General features: G+C 38.8%; 1 protein-coding gene across 4 annotated transcripts in view; it reads right to left on the bottom strand.

Moving 5' to 3' along the window:
- The window catches only part of rad18 (RAD18 E3 ubiquitin protein ligase), a 51891-nt gene extending 29322 nt beyond the window's left edge, over positions 1-22569 (bottom strand). For 3 of the 4 annotated variants that reach the window (XM_060867969.1, XM_060867971.1, XM_060867968.1), the window contains exons 1-10: positions 22425-22569; positions 20782-20860; positions 20498-20559; positions 20222-20292; positions 11039-11376; positions 8350-8449; positions 7897-7941; positions 6485-6666; positions 4520-4590; positions 4348-4408 (exon numbers count right to left, since the gene is read on the bottom strand). In XM_060867969.1, coding sequence (XP_060723952.1) covers positions 4348-4408; positions 4520-4590; positions 6485-6666; positions 7897-7941; positions 8350-8449; positions 11039-11376; positions 20222-20292; positions 20498-20559; positions 20782-20860; positions 22425-22475 — 1060 coding nt within the window. In that variant the 5' untranslated portion in view covers positions 22476-22569. The remainder of the gene's footprint in view (positions 1-4347; positions 4409-4519; positions 4591-6484; positions 6667-7896; positions 7942-8349; positions 8450-11038; positions 11377-20221; positions 20293-20497; positions 20560-20781; positions 20861-22424) is intronic. The other variant, XM_060867970.1, reaches the window with a different exon arrangement.
- Between the last annotated feature and the right edge of the window lie 793 nt (positions 22570-23362).

Raw genomic sequence — 23362 nt, 5'->3', positions numbered from 1 at the left:
GTGTGCTTGTGTTTTGTTCCTTACTTTGAATATATCAGAGCCATATTATGGTGCAGAGGATCTCTGTTCTATTCCTGGAGCTGAAAGAATGCTAACATTTGCAGGGCTTGGGATTTCCAGGTCTGCTATTAATAAAGGAACATTGCCTCTCGTCTCAGCTCTCATTTCAATCATGATCCACTCTTCTAGTAGCTGATAGAGATTAATTACAATGCTTAACCAATTCAACATATGACCTATAAGCTTAAGCATGTGGGAAACAGTGATGTCAACACAAACCCGTTTTTATAAGCAGCGTATTTAAGTGTGAAAATCCTCACAGCATCTTCCTACGTGATTCTCTACGATTCTCTGGAAACTCCACGTCAGCTCAAAATCTATTGGAAATGACTCAGTTTTCTGCAGTTTCTCTTTGCGTGTGTGACCTTCAGTTCAGCACATCTGCTCATTATGGCTGACGCCACTGATTCCAGTCTATTCTAAGACCCCAGATGCCACACGCACTTTAGGGTAATCTAAAGCAGAATGCAAATATTTGTATATACATTTGTTTTAATATGACACTGTCGACAGAGATGCGAATAAACACGTTAATAACGTAATAAATGAAGAATCTTAGTGGATTCTTCAATAAATCAATGAAAGAATGAAAACACTCCCAAAACACAAAAGGTTTAAGGATCACCTATAGTGCAGTGTTTTGAACATATTTACGGAAACTGGTGAATAATAAAAAAGAAAAACCCTTACACATGACCTGCACTCTTATGTGGGATGGGTTGCACTTTTAATACTGGAGTGTTTTTTTGGGTGTGGGGGTGGGAGGGGGGGTCTCAGCCACAGCCACAGTTAGTGGTTTTTATGGAATCACAATAATGTACAAACAAAAACAAGTATGAATTTAGGCATGTGTGTACACAAACCTTTAACCAGCAGTGAACATTCCCTGCTGACAGCTGCCGAGTTTAATCTCCTGAGTAATGAGCACAGACAGCACTTGTTACACAAGACACACATGCGAGAAAACCAAAGGGGGTTCAAGTTTTTGCCGACTTCTTCCATCTGTAGGCATGTCAAAAGGTTCAGCGGCTCTGATGCTGGGTCAGAGAAAGTATGCTTTAGTAAAAACCCAACGTGCATTTCAGACAAAGAATTTACTGGTGATTAAGGCCATATCCAGCCTAAGGCCAAATACTGAACACTGGGCGTTCAATCAGCACAAAACTAAAGCATTATACCTGCTCATGACCCATGAATACCTATTCACCCAAACACTTTAATGAACATGTTGTTCAGATTTCCATCTACACCACAAAGCAAACAGACAGATAAAATGCATAACAGAAATGTTTCGATAGAAACCCTTCCTTTTGACCAACAAAATGAACTATGACTCACCAAAAGCTTTAGCAATGTCAGTGTTTGTGTTCACTCTCTTTTTATTCACTCTCAAACTCATGCTCCCATTCGTCTTCTCTTTCACCAGGCCACTGAGTGACTCATCATGCCTTTCACTGATTATTCAAGAAGTTATCTTGGCAGGTCTGCTATTTATAGAGACCCCCTGATGCTATGCATCAATATTTCAACATCCGTCCTAACGTATTACTCTTCCTGCAAGCGCTATTACATACGGCAAATACCAACCGGCTTCGACTTTACTGCAATAAATAAAGAAATAATTACACAAATCACCCATTAAAATGAGTGCGGAAGTGATTTCAGTTCATTTATTTACTTCATTAGGGCAAGGAGAGTAGCCTTTAGCCTAAAAACACAAGCTGTGCTTTATATTTACTGCACTGTGAAGGGTGGAGTTTGATATGAAGCTCATTTCAAGGTTCTGTACACACCCACACGGTATATAGTACAACGAGAAGGCCTGGGATTAATTCAGCCAGCCACACACATACTGTAGGCATTTAAAAGACGTATAGGATATTATTTATTACTGCACTCTGTTGAAACTCTTGAGCGTGATGCGTGTGCAATATATGACATACTAATATTGCATCCATTAGGAATGTGCAAGCCGTTCATCATCGGAAAACACTGCATTAGGAGAATTTTTCAAGGTGGTGAGCAAGATAGCAGCAAAAAAAAAAATAAAAATCTCATACATTTCTTGCATAAGGTTCAGAGTGGAAATCTGTCCTGATGATAAATAACTAAACAGCATAATAGAAAACACTTCCAAGGGCACTTACACATATGTAGTGTTTAGACTGTTTGAAATGGACCCTGGACCATCGTGCTCAGCTGTGGGAAAACCAGACGTGGGGCAAAAAAAAGAATCTCGAAACATCCCAACTACAGGAACATGGTGTGTATTTGGGTCACAAAAGACTGATCTGATGTGAGATGATAAATTGATTGTGACAACAGAGATGCAGAAGTTCTGTGTTCTGGAAAAGAAAATAAATTGTGGATTTGCCTCTAAACGTTTGTAAGATTATTTAGTCATTTACGGAACCTTAGCTCCGTGTTCTCTTTGTCTAGGTGGTATTTAGGGCCCACTTTGAAAGCAGATAACTGTTATGATGCCATATTTGATCAAAGATTAACAATTGAGGGTTAAGGGCCTTGCTCAGGGGCCCAGCAGTGGCGGTTTAGTGGACTTGGGATTCAAACTAACAACATTCAGATCATTCATTCATTCATCTTCTACCTCGGGTCACGGGGAGCCTGTGCCTACCTCAGGCGTCATCAGGCATCAAGGCAGGATACACCCTGGATGGAGTGCCAACCCATCGCAGGGCACACACACACACACACACACATTCACTCACACAATCACACACTACGGACAATTTTCCAGAGATGCCAATCAACCTACCATGCATGTCTTAGGACCGGGGGAGGAAACCGGAGTACCCAGAGGAAACCCCCGAGGCACGGGGAGAACATGCAAACTCCACACACACAAGGCAGAGGCGGGAATCGAACCCCCAACCCTGGAGGTGTGAGGCGAACGTGCTAAGCCACCATTCCCCCACACTCAGATAAGCAATTCAATATTCAAATTTATTTCTATAGTGCTTTTAACCATTGACATTGTCTCTAAGCAGCTTTACAGAACATAAACATAAAACAAAAAGTTTAATATAAAGAATATAAAAATTCAAGATTAATATTAGATATATTTAAATGTGTTTGTATGAGTAAGTCTGAGGTGACTGTGGCAAGGAAAAACTCCCTTGAATGGTAAAGGAATTTTTTTCAAGAGGAACCAGACTCAAAGGGGAACCTTATCCTCATATCCTCATGACACTGGAGGGTGTGATTATAAAAATACGCTAATTCCATAAACAGTCCGACAAATGTATTGATGAGGAGGTTGATGTCCATAAAAACCACATGTAGTTGGCATCTCCTCTTATTATGTCCGAATACTTCTTGAAGCACAGTCCAACTGGAGCTGGTAAATCTCTAGATGTCTCTATGAATATGACTATTAGTTAACAGTGATCCCATAGTCACGTCCCCACTCCTGTTTAATTTGCTCAGAATCCATCAGAGAAGAATAAAATACATTGCCACGTAGTGCTGATGTACTGTAACTTAAGAGCTAACGTAATACAATCGAAAGTTCAAACGTTTCTGCTCTGAGCTGTGATGTGTTTTCTTCAAATCGCACAGCAGAGTTATAATTCGACTCTGTTTATTGTTTTATTTCTCAGTATGCTGATGACTGTGTGCTGCAGTGTCAGCCAGTGTGTATCATTGCCTTGCTCTGTGGCTTCGTTTGCTGGTTTTCATCAGTGCTTCCACATACCTGCGTGTTCCTGATTCTGAAACGTCACCAGTCCACGCTAATTAATCCACCTTGTAAAAAGTCTAACTGACAGGCAGACTGCGCTGCTGATGTGTGTAATGCAGCAGGTAAAACAAACTAATGAATAGCCAGGGACAAAATATAACAAAAGTGCAGAGGTAGAAGGGAATACAATCTGTTGCTTTATGCTCACTATAAGTAAGGAACTTAAGTGAATAAGTCTATTGCTGAAAACGTATCACTAACTTTTCCCAGCTCTAGAACTATAAAAGGAGATAAAAACAAGGCCAACGCATCTGTATAAGAATCCTATTCCTATTACACCTTTATATCAAAGACTTTAGAAAAAGCTTCATCCAAGAGTCCGTGCATGTTTAAGTTAGGAATATGTCAGATGTGATTTCTGGAAAGATTCACAATACGCAATTAAAGCTTACTGCTTGCCTCGTATTGTGGAGCTTTTTTGACTATTAATGATAATTTAACAGCCAGGTCTGAAAGAAAGCTTGACTAGATGTTTCAAGGTTTATCTGATAAGGAAGGGAGGTGTTGGTAAGGGTACGGTGACTTACGGTAGTCAGAGTGCAACTGTTCGATTTCATCAGCTGTGTGTTTTTTAGTGATGATTATGGCCTACAACGGGGGGAAATGTAAGCATTAGCTTGTGTAGAACACAGGAATAATAAAAGATTGGCACACACTGACACACTTTATTTGTGAGAAGAAGCAAGACAATAAACATACAGGTTTACTTTTACTCTCCAGGAGATTCCTCATCTTCTCATTGTTTTCAACCTCTCTAGCAATGTCCTCACCTGTCGGAAAGAAAAGGAATATCACATGAAGATGACGACTGATGCTGACATGTTACTGAGCACAGTGAGATTACGGTCATGTGAAAGTATTTGGCGTCGCCTGAGTAGAAAAGACTGCAGATGTACTGATAGGCAGGTAAAGTTACTAAAATACTAAAACTCTGTGACAGGTTTCACAGATATGCTCAGCAAAGATATCCAACAAAAAAAGGGAAACCTCTCAGGAAGTTTGGCTAGGCAGCATGACAAAGTTTTACTATTGTGATAAATCACACAACACTTTCCACAGATTGTGTCTGCCGTATGACCTTTAAGTAAACATTTATTTCTTTATTTTTTACAAATTATGGAAGCAGATTTAATACAATTATCTTCTGCAATCTGAATCGTTAAATTGTAAAAAGTTAAAAAGAAATTCTTTTCAAAAATGTAACTTGTAAAAAAAAAAATTACTTCTTGATATTTACTCACACTAAACAAACGCATCAGGTTTGCTTTTAAATGCAACACTGCTGTTTTGCTGCTAGTTGGTTCGGAAACCTATAGAAATGTGTGGAAAATCAATACTTGTGATATTTCTGTCGTATCACCCACCATTACAGGACATGAGTATATGTACCATTAAATGGAATTAAATAACCGGATTTTATGGATGGATTTTAAACCATTTTATATCCGTCTTCACAAAAAAAAAAAAAAATGCAATGAAGATAGTCTGTTTCTTCAAGCCCAAAATTAACATCCCAAAATGCCCAAGAAACTTAACCAAAACCTTGCATTTCATTACCTTGAGGATTTTTGGCTTAGTCAGAGAAATCAGTTTTTCACCTACAGCACAATCCGCAGCCTGACCCAGAGCTCACGATACTGAATGCACACAACAACACTTCAAATCTCCCAGATGCTGATCATTTGTTTGCTATGGTAGAGATGTTTGCACTACACGATGAAGTGTACACGCACTAGACGATTTTTCACCTGGAGAGATCCCTGTTGAAACACACCTGGTCACTTTCATTATATTCTTTACTGATACTTTACCATAAAAAAATAAATAAATAAAAAAACACCTTACACTATTAGAGCCACGCTGTTTGATAGCAAGCACAGAAAAAAAGACGAGTGAAATTGTGTAGTGTTCAATAGACATAACAGAAGAGCTATAACGTCTTTAAGCGTCCTTGAGCTTGGGAAAGGCGCTATATAAATTAAACATATTATTAGTATTATTATTATTATGTCTTCATCAAAATGTATCCTCATAAATGTATTTTATTATTATTTAGGATAAATATATCATTTATCCTAAATAAATATATGAATAGTTCAGGGTCCAAGAATACTACAAAGCTATAAGAAATCAAATTTAATCCACCTAACCCTTGACCCTTAATCATTCTGTCAGCTTCTAGCACAATCAACCAGAGTAAAAAAACATCTATTCCACATAAAGAGAGATGTAAAATCACATAAAGTCCAAACATATTTGGCACAAGGGCACAACACAGCTGACTGTTTTTACTAGATTCACTGCAATCCACAAAGTGACTAACTGCACAACTCTTAAGATTTTAACACAACCCGTGTACAAGCAAAAACACAATGCTTGTGTACAAGCCTTTTCTGACAGCATGCTCACTCAAGTACACAAATTTAAATCAGTGCAAAGAACTGCTTGTAAACTTCCTGAGGAACCTGAAGAGATCTGAATATGTGAAAATAGCCAAACTTGAATAAATACAGAAAAAATAATTAAAAAGAAAATTATTTTGGCAAATAAAGGGACAAAAAAAACAACGCAGGTGGTCACATTTTTTTGGCAAAGTATTTTTACTCTCATTTACTAGGCTTATAAAAGTGAAGCGGTGTCTCTGATAGAATGCCAAAGACGTACTTGATCTGGGGTTGAGTGCATCACACTGTGCGTTGTAGATATGTATGAACTCCTGGTGCCGTCGGATGAGCTGCTCTCTGGAGCCTTGCGTGGACAGATGGCACTCTCTCAGCCTTCTCTTTAACTCCACCATTGTCATTAGAGCGTACACCAGCTTGGCCATCGGCCTGCGCTTCTGAGAACTGACAACGTACATAAAGTTCCAAAAGATTGTCAATTTCAAAAGACAGCAAGTGCAGGGACAAATTTTAACAAAACTCTTAAGAATAACGATACAATAACAGTTTCTACATGTTAACATAACATTTCACATCACACTAAACCAACATGGAAGGCTAAAGTGAGCTTTCTGAATAAGACTCGACTTGACTGTAAACGCCTTTAAATCACTCATCAAATGGCAGAAGGCCCAAAAAACACCAGACATTAACATTGAAAAACCATGCATCATGTTTCCATTCATCTGCTATCAATCTCTCGAGCTGTGTGCATGTAGAGTGGTGGGATGCGCTTAAGGCCATCAGAATGCTGAAGCACAACCACATTCATCAGTACTTCCATAAAATTCTGCCACAAAGCCCATCAGGCCAACCTCAGCTGCCAGGGTGGAAGATCATTGGGCTGCATAGAAACACGTTAACATAAACAGAATCTTGGAGTCGTAACAGTCATCTTTTATGATTCGGAGGGCAAAATTTCTGTGTAAGGCAAAGAAATAAATAAACGTTTTTAAGTTGGAAATTAGCCACAATGCTGATGGTAGAAGAAATTCAGGGAAAATATAAAGATGTGCCATCTAAAAACGTTGCCGTGTTCACTGAAGACAGAAGCACATTTAGTTAAAAAATAGATTTGATTCATAAATCAATCCGTTTTCATCATCAACGGTCTTGAACAAAAAGACGACGCTCTAGAAATTTTCCTTCCTTTTTATAATCACCCTCTTTATGATCTGAGCACGGTTGCATGACATCTCTCTCATCAAGGCAGAGTTACAAACACCGTCACACGAGAACGCTAGTGTTGAGTCTCCATGAAGAAGAGGTCCACTGTTTATGTTGTTCATTACAGCACTGAATAATCAGTGGATGGCAAAGCAGCTGTGTGCTTATCACATCTTCAGACATACAAATGAGCAGCAGTACTTTTTTACATCACCTGGCCAGATGTTAGAGAGACTGTGGAAAAAGCACCTTCTAATTCAGGGCAGTCTGATCTTATCTGCAAAGGGCCAGTGTACGTGCAGGTTTGCATCCTAATCAAGCAGGAGCCACACAAATGTTGGCTTTCAGTAGACTGGGATGGATCTTCTGCTTGGTTGGAATGAAACCTGACACACACTGGGCCTTTGAAGATAAGCCTGGACAACCCTTTTCTGACTGTGTTACTTCAAGACAACTGTGGACACTCACTTGGGCTCTACACATGCAGAACAGGATATGCCTAGCTGGTCAGACCTGAGGGGAAGATAATAATATATTTTGTAAGTCACAAGTAAACTAGTCTTACACAACACTACAAAAAAGCATTACGGAGGCCTATTTTAGGATGCTGCCACTGGACAGTTTGCGTCTTCTGCTACGAGCGTATTTATATATAGATTTTACAAACCAGGAATGAAATACGGCTCCTGTATTTTACAAATCTGCTTCACGGGTGAGGCAGAAAGGAACTGACACATAAATCCATCAACACAGGAACTCTGCACTTTTACAGACCACTCTGACTTCCACCGTACAGGAAGACTAAAAGGCACCAAACTCCTTTAGTGCAATAAAGTAAGTAAATGTTACTGTTGCTACAGCAGTTACGTGCAGATTTCTATACGTTCAGTTTACAGTAACAAAATAACTTCATTTCCAAACCTTCTGAGGCTATCCTTCTTCTCCCCTCTGGTCAGACATGTATCCAGATGTTTATTAATGTGCTGCTGAGACACTTCCACGCTGCACACCGGACATTCCACTGTAACACAAAATCAAAGCAGGAACACAGTTTTGGTAACATATTTGTATCACAACAGCTTACAACTTGTGCGAGTCTGTGTTTTGGTAGCAACCAGAAATAATTAGAAAATGGAATAGAAGACTCAGTAATCTGTACTACCAAAACTCAAAGACCAACTCATGAGCATAAACGTTTAACAGCTGAGCGGACGCAAAGATGCAGGACAAATGATGAGAGGAGTGGAAAATGAGAATTAATGAAGCGAAATGAGTCAGCGTGCACAATTCACACACAAGGAACAGGTGGAACATATACCTCAGAAAGCAGACACCAGATAGAGTGTAAAATTTGTGCCTGGGCCCAATAAGCTGCTTAATGACCTGTGTTTTAGTTTAATATTTGTCGATTCTGATTTCCATCATTTTGTTGAGGTACATGTGGGTTGTTAAATTTACATACAATTGTCTGAAGATGATGGGGTCTACCCAGAGCAATCATTTCATTTCAATAAAAGACTCTGAGCGGCTGTAATGGAGGTGAAGTGGCCGCTGCTCGCTTGGCATCCTCTGGCTATGAAAAGCACCTTCCAGAATGTAAATGAAGAAGTAAACTTCTTTCAAAAGGTGGCATCAGGTAAAGACATCATTCAAATTCAAAACTCAGCACTATGCTAGCATTTAAGGCCATGGAGAAATGTTCTCTTTGAAGAACTTAGCATCGCAGCACAGGGTAATTAGATGGAGAAGCGTACATTTGCATAATGAGCTGCTAGAGCTGCATGAAAAAACAAAAAGAAAGTGATTGCAGAGGTTTCTGAAGGACAACAACAGTATAGATTCTTTCATAAAAGATACACAAAACACCTAGCAATATTTCAGGGTTGTGCCTAAACCTTTAAAAGAGTGCTAAGCAGTTTAGAAATCACAGAAGGGTTTGAAGTATAAATAAATTTGAAGTATAAATAAACTAGTATATTTTCAACAGTCTGTGCCACATTATTTACGTCGTCTCTGCAAAGGAGACGTGTTACTCAATTACAGATTTGTAGCAACGTATGGTGCTGACAATACTACAAAAAAAGAAATCAAATGCATAGAAACATCTATAGACAAGTCAACAATGTGGCAGCAGATGTGGTGTTCTGAAATCATTAAGGAGACGTTTCTCTTAGCAGAGCAGTCTGTGTGGCTCAGCTCCATCATTCTATTTGCTTATCAAATGAGTACACACATGCTCTGTCCTGTCAGCTTGTGTCAGAAAATGAGACCCAACCTACATCAGCAAATGGAAACGTGGTAGCTTAGTGTTTAAGGTGTTAGACTACTGATCAGAAGGTCTCAGGTCCACCAACTGCCACTGCTGAGTCCCTGAGCAAAGCCTTAACCCTCAATTGTTCAGTTGTATAAAATGAGATTAAAGGTGGGGTCTCCCTTGTTTGAGAAATGCTTCAGAAAACTGCGTTGGGCCGCAAACAAAACAAAAACAAAACTAACGTGTAGCCAATGAGCAGTAGGGGGCGGGTCTTGTCAATATGCGGCGGAGAGAGAGTGTTCAGTGTGCATGTGTGACATTAGCAGAAAGCAGTTTTAACATTGACATGGCAGATAAAAACAAAGTAAGAAAACGAAGAAAGGCTTACGATAAGGCAAGAAGTAGGACCCATGTTAATATAGGATCAGCTTTCCGGCGTCTTCCGCGTGAAACATATTTGTATTACCATAGTATTACTCATCGAGTTAATTTATTCATAAAAATATCCCCTCGGTCAGCTGCCCCAACAGGTTCAGCCATAATACTTCTCTGGGTTATACTTGGGTTATACTTGTCTGGTGTAGGTGTGGGCGGGGCTATCAAAACAGGGTGGGACCCATTTGGGTTAGGGGCGTGTTTGTTGTTTGAAAGCCAATGTTGACATTTGAAATCACCAAAAACACCTCCACCTTTAAATGCAAGCTGCTCAGGATAAGGACGTCTGCCAAATGCTGGAAATGTAAATGTACTCTTCTGTATGATACAGAAATAACAGGGATTTTGATGCCACACTGACGAGGACTTGCTTTGGTTACACTAATGGTGGCAGCTCCAGATGAAGCACCAAGCCGGCTGTGTAGTCACTGCGCATGCACATGATAACTGCTTGGTGAAAGATGCCAAGGCCTGGAAATATGTTGGCTATTCTGAACTAGCATAAGGAACTGTCTCTTATATCTGAGAGTGGAATAGAATCTGTCAGCTTAGTATATACACTACATGACCAAAGTGTGTGTGGGAATTACATCCTCAACTGAGGACGATGACAAGTCCAACCGCTAAATGTAAAACGCACTGGCACTAAAACAATACAAATGATTAAAACGATACAGTGAAAGAGAATATTGCAGTTACATTTCTCATGAAATTCTCTTTGTAATATATCACATTAAACACATGTTGTTGAAGTGCTGGTGTTCTCACAGCGTCAACCAGACCATATTTTAAAAGTGGCTTAGTATCATTTTCCTCATCACACTGCATTTCATTCTAGTTTCATTCTGACGCTAAGAAACACTACGTTTTATTTAAGTGGAATAGGTCGTGCAAACCATTATGCGTGTTCACGTGCATTACCTTTGGGCACAGGTTTAATATCCTGCGATGTGGAGGCGAAAGTGAGCACACTCCACTTCTTTTCTTTCACTGCTGTTGTCACGGTCACTGCACTCTTTGGCAGGAAAGCTTCCTGCACACACACCTCCATGGGCTCTGTTTTCACTGGGAGCAAACACTTCGAGCCTGACTGTGTTCCTGTGGAAGAGCTGACTGGGGCTCGTTTCTGGAAAAAGTGAGTGAGAGTAGCGCCCTCTTTCTTTAGGGCTTTCTGCCTAGCTGCTTTTCCACCGACGGCCATCGTGGGGGACTTGGGGGAGATCGGCGGTGATTCGAAATTTGTCTGACACAGCTGTTGCCTGGAAACACAACAGAGAGGTACACAGCATGTTAGTGATTCGGGGAAAATCAAACACAATCACGACGACACCTCACGTGGAGAAAACAATGAAAGGAAACCCTGCACACAAAGTACCTCTATGTATTTATAAACTTGCTGTGTTGTAGAGTGGGTATATGATTGTAAAGAACTGACACTAATGAGAGCACAAAAGCACTAAGCGACGGTACTCTTTACATGCAGAAAGCAAAAGCAAACTATTTGTAAAATCATTTTAGTCACTGACTGGTGCAGAGGTCTGCTTTCCCCGAATCACAGCACTTTTATAATCACTCATAGAACGATATGCACTGACGTTATTTTGTCCATATCCATAGTTTATTATATAGACACAAAAGCCCCATTCTGACGGCCTCCTGTCACTTTACATCACTAAGATGTAAAATGTGTGATTGAGCAAAGATCCTGACACCACCATATTAGGATATGAGACTTTTTTTTGTCTTTTTTTTCCAGCTTCACCAGACTGCGGAAAGGATAAAAACCAAAAGCAATCATAAGAATTTGAGATTTTGCTCCATCTGCGCAGCACGGATTATAACTGACACATGATGACTGTCGTTAAAATGAACATTATAACAGTGTGGCTCACCACCAGAAGCCGTGTGAGCAGCTTCCCACCAGAATATTCACCACCAGCTTCATTCACTGAGCAAATGTTGCGTAGTTACTTAGTTGCATATTATTTTCCTTTTACAAACTAGCTCAGCTTTAGAAAACCATGACCTTGACTTTTACCTTCTCATGCATAGAAGCTTAAAAAAATGTAAATAAATAAATATTTAGTCATCTCTGTCCTTAATTAGTGAACAAAAGGGCCTAGAATTAAAGCCTGACAATCTTATGTTATGCAGGAACAATAATAACGAATAAAAAAGGTGAGAACTAATACTAATATCACAGGTTGTATTGTGTGTCTAATAAATCTCTTAATACTGACATGCGCACACGCATACATTTGATTCTACTGTTTCCAAACATTCCCAGTGTCATTTCTTGATGTCCTAGGTTACATGTATAAAGTGTACTTTAGTTTGGTGACACATCATCAGCAGTGTTTGTCGTGCTTGCATGCATAATTTACTTTGGCTGCTCAGTAATTAATATGTAAGGGTTTTTTTTAAAGAAATAAACCATATTACAATCCAATTTTAATTAAAGCTTTACAATTTTTAATCCCAGGCATGTTTTTTTTTTTGACTCCATAACATAATTAATATGAACAGATTTATCCAGTAGGTTCAGAATTGATCCTATTCTAGAGCTTCTGGGGGAAAAATAAATAAAAATTAGCAATAGTCTCTGGAGTATAGAAACCTTTAGCTAGCATGGGAAACTTAAGTTCTACAATGAACTGCTGATGCAGCTCTAACCTTCTGCCTCTTTTATACGCTGCGGATGCAAATAATAACCTTAGTACAATGCTAATATTCGTTTAATTATTAGCATCAAATATTCAAGCAAAAACGACACTATACTCTAGAGATTTATCTATCTTGTTTCTGCCAAGATAGGCATAAATCATGAAGAATTGTAATGCCAGGCAAGCCACATGCTTTAAAACAACAGAGCAGAAAGAGTTAGTGAACACGTGTGGGATTGACTACTGGACATCTTTAAATGCATGTTTTAGCAAAGTTCGAAGGCACGAATGCCGTGGAAGGGTTTAGACTGGCTAAGCGAGACCTTGCACCTTATATCAAAAGACATTAACGCAATGGAGTTTTTTTCCCCTCCTCAAAACAATCAACTGAAACAGAACAAGCCTAGACAAGCATGACAAAAGAAGAAACCAACTTTTTGGCGACGTCGATGAGTCTCTGATTTGTGGCAGTTACTGTAAGAAATATCTGTGTACTGTGTACTATTTAACAACATCTAGATGTAAATAACAAAGCTGAATACTAAACGTTTGCCTCATATTCATCTTAAACCTAAATGTCTTTGGTCAACAGCACAGATAAATGAATTGGTCTTGCTGTTCCACTGGTTTCTGAGGGACTAGTCACAGTGAGTACATGTTAACTCTACAGGTTACCTGCAAACAATCAGGAAACATTTGTCATTAATAAACTAACTAAACCGTTAAGCCAAAAACAGAGCTTTTCACTTTGTTCACACTGCTGTGTGGGAGCTCATTGATCAGCCACAAGCTGTGGGAGAAAGAGGAGAGAGCAGACGGGTCAAGAGCAGTGGCACATCAGAGAAAAAGTCAATACTTAGGCCAGTCACCTAATTGCAGCTCCTGTGTCCCTTCGGGCCTGATTCAGCTCACTAATGGGCAGAAATGTAAATAGGCAACACCTACAGGCATGAATGAATGTGCATCCACTGCATGACTGGGTACTATTTGGATTTGGGTTTTTTTTTTAAGTATATTTAATAAAAGACTACATCTTATTTGTTTATATATTAAAATAAATGCAATAACCGGCAGCTTTGCCAACAAATGGACTTGCACCTAACATTTCTTCCCCTAGGGCCACAATGAGAATAAATAATGCAAAGATCTCTAAACTTCCTATGAACCTCTGGAGAATCAGTGCAGAATAACAACAAGATAAACAATGAACAGAAACTGCACTCCATAAGCAACCCACTCTGTCCCACCAACATCAACAACAACAATGATGCCTGTATACAATTACATTTTACTTATATATATATATATATATATATATATATATATATATATAGAGAGAGAGAGAGAGAGAGAGAGAGAGAAATATATTAATTTTATATTTCTTACATAAAAAATATAAAATATAGATATATTTTAAATTGTGTGAAAAGCTGGAAAAGTTCTGGATGAGTCTATATGTGAAAGTAAAGAAAGATAAAACCTTATCCTAAGTGTCAAGCTCTGTGAACCAAGTGAATATAAATCTGACTGTATTTCTCAATCCAGCCTGAGCCACTTGACATTATCAGAGGAATTTGGGGAAATATTTTTTAAAAATCCTAAGAGGAATGTCAGTCTGTCAGTTTGAAATGTTAACCTGGCCACAAAGTAGGTTCGGGTGATATTTATTTTCCATTCTGCTTGCAATTTACGCCTTTACGAAAAGAAATCCAGATTTACATTTGAATCGTCCTGAAGCTAATAAAACTTAAGGACACAAAAATGACCTAATCGTGTTTTTTTGTTGTTGTTTTTTTACACTGATGAGAGCGCCATAGGTTTAAGAAAGGGAAAAAAAAAAAGAATTTTTTCACAACGTCAGTTCACTTAAAAAATAAATGAGTAAAAAGAAAATACTGAATCTACTCCACCTTAATCAGACTTATTAAATCCAGTTGATACATACCTTACTAAGCTAAACATATAATATAATAAGCTCTAAAGCAAATAAAAATAAGTGGGCGCTATTTAACAATATTTTATTGTCCAAAGCAATCTGTATGAGATTATGACTGTAGCTTTTGACAAGGTGCTAGACGTCGAGGACTGCAAGGCGCCGAGGACTGCAAGGCGCCGAGGACTGCAAGGCGCCGAGGACTGCAAGGCGCCGAGGACTGCAAGGCGCCGAGGACTGCAAGGCGCCGAGGACTGCAAGGCGCAGAGGACTGCAAGGCGCCGAGGACTGCAAGGCGCCGAGGACTGCAAGGCGCCGAGGACTGCAAGGCGCCGAGGACTGCAAGGCGCAGAGGACTGCAAGGCGCCGAGGACTGCAAGGCGCCGAGGACTGCAAGGCGCCGAGGACTGCCTTTTCACAGATTTACTAGTGACTGCTTATGCTTATGCTTTTGCCATAAGCAATAACATTATTTGGCGCTTCTCCTCAATCGATAATGTTGTCAATGGCTGCCTGAATACTTTAACTTTAGCAAGCTAATAATAAAGGCAAAACTGATGACAAAAGAAAAAGAGAAAATGTGCATGTGTAGTAATGTAATATAATACAGTTCTTATCATATACTGCTCTTTTAAATAACATTTTGGTAGACACTCTTATCCAGAGCAACTTACATTTTATCTCCTTTTTTTTTTTTTAAACAACTTAGCAATTGCTCAGGGGCCCAGTAGTGGTAGCTTGGTGGACCTGGGATTTAAGCTCCAACACCTTGAACACTAGGCTACCATATCCCTTGTACACTCAACAAGTAATCTAAAACTAAAAAAATAAAAGTTTAGAAAGAACAGCTTGAAAGTTGTTGAGGCGAAAAAGCCCTTAGAGCTGAATCCTAATGCTGTGCCAGGAGCTGAGGAGACCTGATCATGCAAGAGAGCCTTTAAGACTCATAGAGCTGGTAGAGATTTTGTAAAGAAAAAGCTGTTCAAGAAAGTGGTTAGACTGATAACTAGTTATAATGAGCATCTGTGCCAATTTATTACAGTTACTGCTAAAACCATAAGCTGAATGACTGAAAAGGATTATCTTATTTACCTTGGCTAAATAACATTTGGTAAATAATTGTTTAAAAGATCACCAAATAATCGCCTGTTAAACTGAAATGTGTCATGATGGCACAGATTAAGTATGACAAAAGATGATAATTCCGTGTAATCCACACCAAGCTGGCGTGAGATAGCTGTAATCATTTCCACTTGTAAAGTGGCTGATAGCGCTATAGCTCCGGGTTGCAACAACCAACACGTGTTATAGATTATACAGCAGCATTACCATTTTGTACTGCTTAAATAGATCTCATAGAAACTTTCAAACAACAGTAACTTATACCTGTGAGAGCTACAGTGAGAAGTAGAAGAAGGCTGTGGAAATCGACCGTTTTATCCGACTTCGGAATTATTGAATCCTTCTGCGCCTATTTAATAACGAAGTTTGGATTATGATGTTTGATTCAAAATCATCAACATAAACACTTAATATTCTCATGTCACGACAGAGTAATATATTGTACGATTGTCTACAACGTTGCGGTTGTTTGCTTCTTATTGAATTTGATTTCGATTTATTTCTACTAGAGCACCATTTGATAACGATAGGGTAATAAAGTCCGTCAAAGCTGGCTGGCATAAAATGAACAAAACACTTTGAGGAGTGTTCCAGTGAGCAGCAGTTCTGCAGGATGGAAACACCTTGTTGATTAGTGACATCAGAGGAGAATGATCAGACAGGCTGGAAAAGACAGGAAGCCTACTTCAAATAACCGCTTTTTGCAAGCGTGGTGAGCAGAAAAACATCGCATCAACATGCTAAACTGGAATATTAGACTATTGCGGACACAGGCTGTCTAAAATATCCCGGGAAATTCATTCTGCTGTCCGAAACATTAATTGAAGTTCTCGACCTGATTCTGTTCACTGCGGTGCTGCAATATGACTGGCTGACTAGAAAACTTTGTGAAAGCACAGGTGAATAGAGACGCCATATAAAGTGGTTGGTAAGTGAATATACAAGTTCAACCTTCATAACATTCCACAGTATCAGCTAAATCAAGTCTCTGAATACACACACACCTACACACACGCGCACACAGATCAAAAGAGGATTATACATATTGCTTGTAAGGGATTATAAATATTGCTTGATGAACTTTGCCTTTCTCTTCAAAAGGCGACAACAGGAAATTAAGCAACTGAGAGCAACACCGATATCTAAGGTACTTCTCTCCCCAGCCTGATGGCCATCTCTTATACCGGCATGCAGTAAATTATCCCTTCACACACCAGATAGCATTGGGAAGACTTATGTTTGCTAGTGTTCCAGACTCGAAGCACAATGTTTGCAGAAGTCAGTGTTTCATTAGAAACTTGATTTATATGAAGAACAGATATTGATTCCTCATCAGTCACTGTTGCCTCATGTTCTCCATCACCTCAACAGATTTCTCTACATCAGTGTAACAGAGGTGATGTCTGAGATCAACATATTTTTGCAGGTCTTGAAAAATAAGGTGTGTAAAGTGATACAAAAACACGTTTGTTTGTAGCACTCATGACACTTGTTTCTGATGGAAGCTTTGGCCCTGATCCGATCAGAAGTGGCCAGGCGAAGCGGATGACTTTGTGTCTCTAGACTGTATCTCCACTGATTCCCAGCATTCCCAGCAGACAGGAGGTTTAAATGCAAATTATATGCATGGAGATGTATCCAGTGGCCGGGGTATCCAGACCCCTGTACATTATTTTAAAGCCTAACATCAAGACTTTCATTACATAACTTGTTATAATATCCTAATATGCAATAGCCTACAGTATTTTGTAATAAAATAGTGTTTTAAAAGTATAACACAAATAGACTATAGTATAAACCTCCTGGTGCTGTGAGCTCCAGAGCTATATTCAATTCAATTTAAATGTATTTGGATGGCGCTTTTTACAATTGACATCGTCTCAAAGCAGCTTTACAGAACATAAACATAGAACAAAAGGTTATTATAAAGAATAATATAAAGATTAATATAATACAAAAATTCAAGATTAATATTAGATATATTTAAATGTGTTATTTATCAGCAATGAGCAAGTCTGAGGTGACTGAGGCGACTGTGGCGAGGAAAAACTCCCTTAGATGGTAAAGGAAGAAACCTTGAGAGGAACCTCATCCTCATACGGGTGACTGGAGGGTGTGATTATAAATACACAGTCTGACAAATGTTTTATCGTTGAGGTTATTGTTGTCCTCTATATGTTAAATTTCTTTTTTAACTTGTCTGTATTTAAGGTTTTTTCTTAGTTTTATATATTTGTGTGAGTGTGTGTGTATAAATGGTTAAACATTTTATTTATTGTGTGCACGTGTTGTATCTTGTTACTGACTAAGCTGTTGTAACAAGAATTTGGCATAGCATGTCTGTCTGTCGGTCGGTCTGTCCGTGTCTGTTCATTCGTAAAGCACATACTTATGGCTTCGGTGTACATGCTTAAATACCATATATAGATTCGAGATATATAAAATACACAAGGCACCTAAGCAACAATTGGCTAGTTATGCATCAATGGCTTCCACAGGCAGGATGTGCATGTAGTGATAGACCACATTTCAAAGAATCCCCAAAACTCCACACTCAGACATATTCATATTAACTCATCCACATCTCTAAACTACAGCCCCCTGCTCTGGGCTTACGTACACGGTTTGCTCTAAAGACGACCCAACCACAGCCTGAGAACATTCTGTTCATGTCTAAAGTGAGCCACACGCCCTAGTATTAAATCTGACATAATGCCTGGACCTGACCACAAGCTCACAGACCAGTACAAAAAAAAAAGCTTGTGCTGGATTCAGAGATTCTGCATAGATTTACCTGGAAAAGAAAGTTAAATCCATTATGCTTCACATAAAAATAATAAAAGAAAGCTTAAGTTAGAAAACTGGGGTGAGGACACCCATGTGGATACGAGGTGAATGCACACTGACAGCAACCAAAGCTCAGGATCAAACTGTGGATCATGGAGCCATGGGGCAGCAATGCACCCACACCACCAAAAATGGTTTTATTGCTCTAGATGACGTGAAACACCAGACTCACGAGCCAAATCAGGCCCTCAAACTTGTTTTTAAAAAGGCTGGCTTCACCGCAGACTGACACTCGAGTTAAAATCAGTGGCTGTGTGATGCAAGTCACACTCGTGTCTAAAAGCTATTCAGAAGCATGTTGTGTGTGTGTGCAATGCTATAATATGGTCATATTGTACCATTAAACAGTTTTACAAATAAATAGCATGTAATAAGGGGAAATGACACTGTTATAACTCCTACTCTGCTTTTCTTTTGCACTAAACTCTAGCAGGCTTTCACCTCTATCTGTCTGTGCTTCCACTCACACACGTAACTACTCAAACTTTTCATCCGTTCAGATTCCTCTACAAAATGAACACAGTGGATGTTTATCAGGAAGCATGTGTTTGAATAAAGATTAAAAGAGTTGACTGAAGCTTAGCAGAAGTGAGCTTCAAGTCATGAGACTGTGGAGAATTTCATTTATAGCTCAATATTCGATTTTTACTTCTGGCCTTTGAATTTAGGCTTCAAAAAATTGTGAAGAAGATGAACCAAACTTTTATTGGTCACAGAGCGTTTTTGCTTAAAAGCCAAAAGCCAGATTGGAAAAAAAAAAGCCCACTTGTATTTTGTCGAGTGAAGTAGAAGATGCTCATTTCTGGTATATCCTATAAAAAAGGTCATCCGTGCAGCACTCATTTCTAATCTCAACTCCTTCAGATAATAGTGAGATTAGACATACTGTATAAGCATTTGACAAGCCTCTAATCCCTCTCTCTGTGTCGATCAGTAACAGTCAATGGGAAAAGGATTTCAGGCTTGTGTTATCATGTGGGTCTGTAAACAGACGACACTTTGAGACACGTGAAATGGATTCATTATAAAAAAAAAGAACCTCACCTACATTTACCTAAGAAAAAGATATAAGCGTAATTAATTGCCAAATAACTATGTCTGATACAAGCACACAAATTCCTTTTTTTTAAACATTTCCCAATAACCACTGCCAAATCTCTCTCTCTTTAATTCTGTACTCCAGATATAACGCCAAGTTAAAAAAAGCAAACAAGTCTTTTGAAATAATGAAGTTAAACATGTAGCTTTATTGCGACTAAAACTGTCTACTCTGTAATCATGTAGATCTCTAGAAAGACATGGAGCCTTTAGTATCATTGATTTTTAGTGGTGGTTTTAATGGAGATCACCGGTGAGTAATCTCCAGATAAGCATGTTCAACATGGAGAACACATTTTTGCTGATACCAATAGATACTGAAATCATGACCCTTACAAGAACCAGGTTTGTCTTCTCTGTGGCTGAATGGCAGCTTGTAAACTGTAACGAGAAGGAATAGATCTGTCTTTCCTACACATCACATCAAAGCATAAATGTTACCTCGCAACTTGGAAGCTCTGAACAAGGTCATCCAGCAGTCTGTTGTTCCTCAGCTCTTGTTCTGTCAGTGGCTGAAATATAAAGTTGACATCCAGTTAATAATATTGTGACAATCGTGTCGAAATATTGTAAATAGTCAGGGTACGGATTTGGCTCCAGCAATCTAGAGAAACAGATAAAAGACTTATATCCAAATAATATGAAACAGAACAATAGAATAACCTATAAAATGATTCACAGCCATGGTATGAGTGCTTAGAGATGTGTAATACCCACCGTGTTGCAAACAGGACACAGCAGCTTGTAGGAAAGAAATTTCCGTATACACAAGGAGCAAACTGTAAGAAAAACAAACAATAAAGTCAAAAAAGAATCTATTTTATACCTTCGTCACATCAACATTTTGACATGTTTCAGTCATTAACTACATTAATTAATTCATAATTTTTCTTCCACTCCATGTTATTTGTTTAATGATCAGAAAATGAATGAAAGATAAAACCCAAAAACAGCATACATACACATCGCCTATGTGACCAACAGCTGAGGTACATACTTACAGTTATGAGAACACTGCGTCATCATGGATATATTCAAGTAGTCAAAGCAAATAGGGCATCGCAGCAAAGTGTCAATATCCTGTTGCAAAAAAAAAGAAAGATAAATCAAGCGATGTCAAGTAGTAAACAACAATGACTATCTATTCTGAAAGGTTTCTGAAAGGTAAAGAACAAATAAAAGCAATAACAGACGGCGCAGTATGGTGTAGACCATGTTCAGTATCCCATACATACAATCTTTTCAACTTACACAGAAAAACAATAAATCACACTTCTACATTAGCGTTAATGTGATTTATTTAAGTTTTTCGTAACAGACTGTGATTTTCAGATCGACATACATTCTCTAGATGACATTAAATCATAGGTGTGGAAGAATCAGAAGTGGTTATCAAACTGGGCACGTTTGATGTTTTCCAAATCAGAGTGTGATTGTTTAACTTTTAAAACAAACATGGATTCTGCTTTTCTTTCTTTTTTTTTTTACTTCAGTTGCTAGTAATCAGCTACTCTGCCCATGATTCACAAAACGTATCCTGTCTTTTCGAGAACAAGAATAGTGAGATTAGACATATAAGCATTTGACAAGCCTCTAATCCCTCTCTCTGTGTCGATCAGTAACAGTCAATGGGAAAAGGATTTCAGGCTTGTGTTATCATGTGGGTCTGTAAACAGACGACACTTTTCGACATGTGAAATGGATTCATTCTAGAAACAAAACAAACCAAAAAAACCCTCACCTACATAGAGCTAAGAAAAAGATACGGGCCTTAACTAAAGACAATTAAACATGTCTGATAAAAGCACAAATTAATTCTTTTTATATTACATTAATAAACATTTTCCAAAAACCTCAGCCAAATCTCTATAATCATGACTCACTTGATTCTTTCAAACCCTGGTGCATTTGGGTTCATCCTACATCATCAAAAACACATTATTTTGATGCCATCTGTGGTCTTGTGAGTTTTGTGTAACTGCTTCTGTATTTTTTCTTCTCCTCATCTGTGAATAAGTCATCTCATCCCATCCCATCCCATATCATCCCATCTCATCTCATTTCCATCTCCATCTCATCCCATCCCATCTCATCCCATCTCATCTCGGCTCATCCCATCCCATCCCATCCTCACAACGTTCCCCTGGTACTCACTGTACACGTCTGTAATGTGGAAACAGTAATACCTGGTTTATTTATTGGCACCAAACACACCACAGGAGTATTATAGTCCATATCAAAGTATTTTAGTCACGAAGCCCTGTCCTATGTACTACAGACTGTTCAAACATAGGCCTTTTAAACACAATCGTATATATTTAAATGCATATAGGTTGTTAGGTGGAGTTTTATAAAACTGCACTTATCACTAGTGCTCATGCTAAACAGGGCACCTGATGTGCACAGAATCTTATTGTCCTCCGTTACACACTTACTGTTCAGCTGTTCTCTTTAACAGACGTGAACATAACCGCATGGCAGTGTTCATAACAACAAGGGACACAGAGGTGTTGTTGATTTGAGCTGTTATTTACATTACATTAGACGCTAACACTGACCTCACACAGCAGCTAGCAGCTTAGCTTTCCTAGCTACCTTAAAGACTGAAGGGTTCAGCGAGAGAAATATCACGCTTTAAACTTACTTTCAGGCATGACAAGTTCGGTGGTAAATCCGCTTCGACTGAATGAGACATTTTACCCCAACAACAGGCTAACTGAGTTTACTAAAATACCCGCTAAGCTCAGCTAGCTGTTGCTGTTAGAGTAAAGAAAATTCCGCGCGCACTTTTCCACGTCATAGACTGACGTAATTTCCGCTAACTGATCCTAAGTTATTCATAACGTTTAGCGGGTTTGTGGATGTGTTGATGAGTTTAAATCACTTCTCCCATCCAGTAATCTTATTTTTAAACGTAGGTCAATAAAAACGACAAATACAATAGACTGTTGTGTCTTAGAGGAGACTATTGAAACAAAGAGAGCTTTGTATCCTGTCCTTTTAGAGTTATAAACACTAACAACAGCATTCAATTCAATTCACGTTTATTTGTATAGAGCTTTTTTTACAATTGACATTGTCTCAAAGCAGCTTTACAGAACATAAACACAGAACAAAAGGTTAATATAAAGATTAATAGAATACAAAATTCAAGATTAATATTAGATATATTTAAATGTGTTTGTATTTATCCTCAATGAGCAAGTCTGAGGTGACTGTGGGGAGGAAAAACTCCCTTGACTGTAAAGGATGAAGCCTTGAAAGGAACCAGACTCAAAGGGGAACCTCATCCTCATATGGGGGACAGTGGGGGGTGTGATTATAAATATACAGTCTGACAAATGTTGTATTGATGCAAAAGATCACATGGAGTTCACATCTCCTCTATAGTATCACAGAGTCTAACTGGAGCTGGTAGATCTCTAGATGCCTCAGGATTCTCAGGGTCGGCCCCCCGTCTCAGTGGAGGTCCAAAATCTTAATCGCGCGGAAGACAATCTGAGCTGGTACAATTTCTGGATGCCTCGGGACGGGTAGAAAAAGAGAAGCAGTGGAGAGGGATTAATGTAGCTGTTGTTCATA

This window comes from Tachysurus vachellii, chromosome 4, assembly GCF_030014155.1.
Source record: "Tachysurus vachellii isolate PV-2020 chromosome 4, HZAU_Pvac_v1, whole genome shotgun sequence".
Taxonomy (NCBI): domain Eukaryota; kingdom Metazoa; phylum Chordata; class Actinopteri; order Siluriformes; family Bagridae; genus Tachysurus; species Tachysurus vachellii.
The sequence above is the reverse complement of the archived record's forward strand: the minus strand, read 5'-3'. Positions and strand labels throughout refer to the sequence as shown.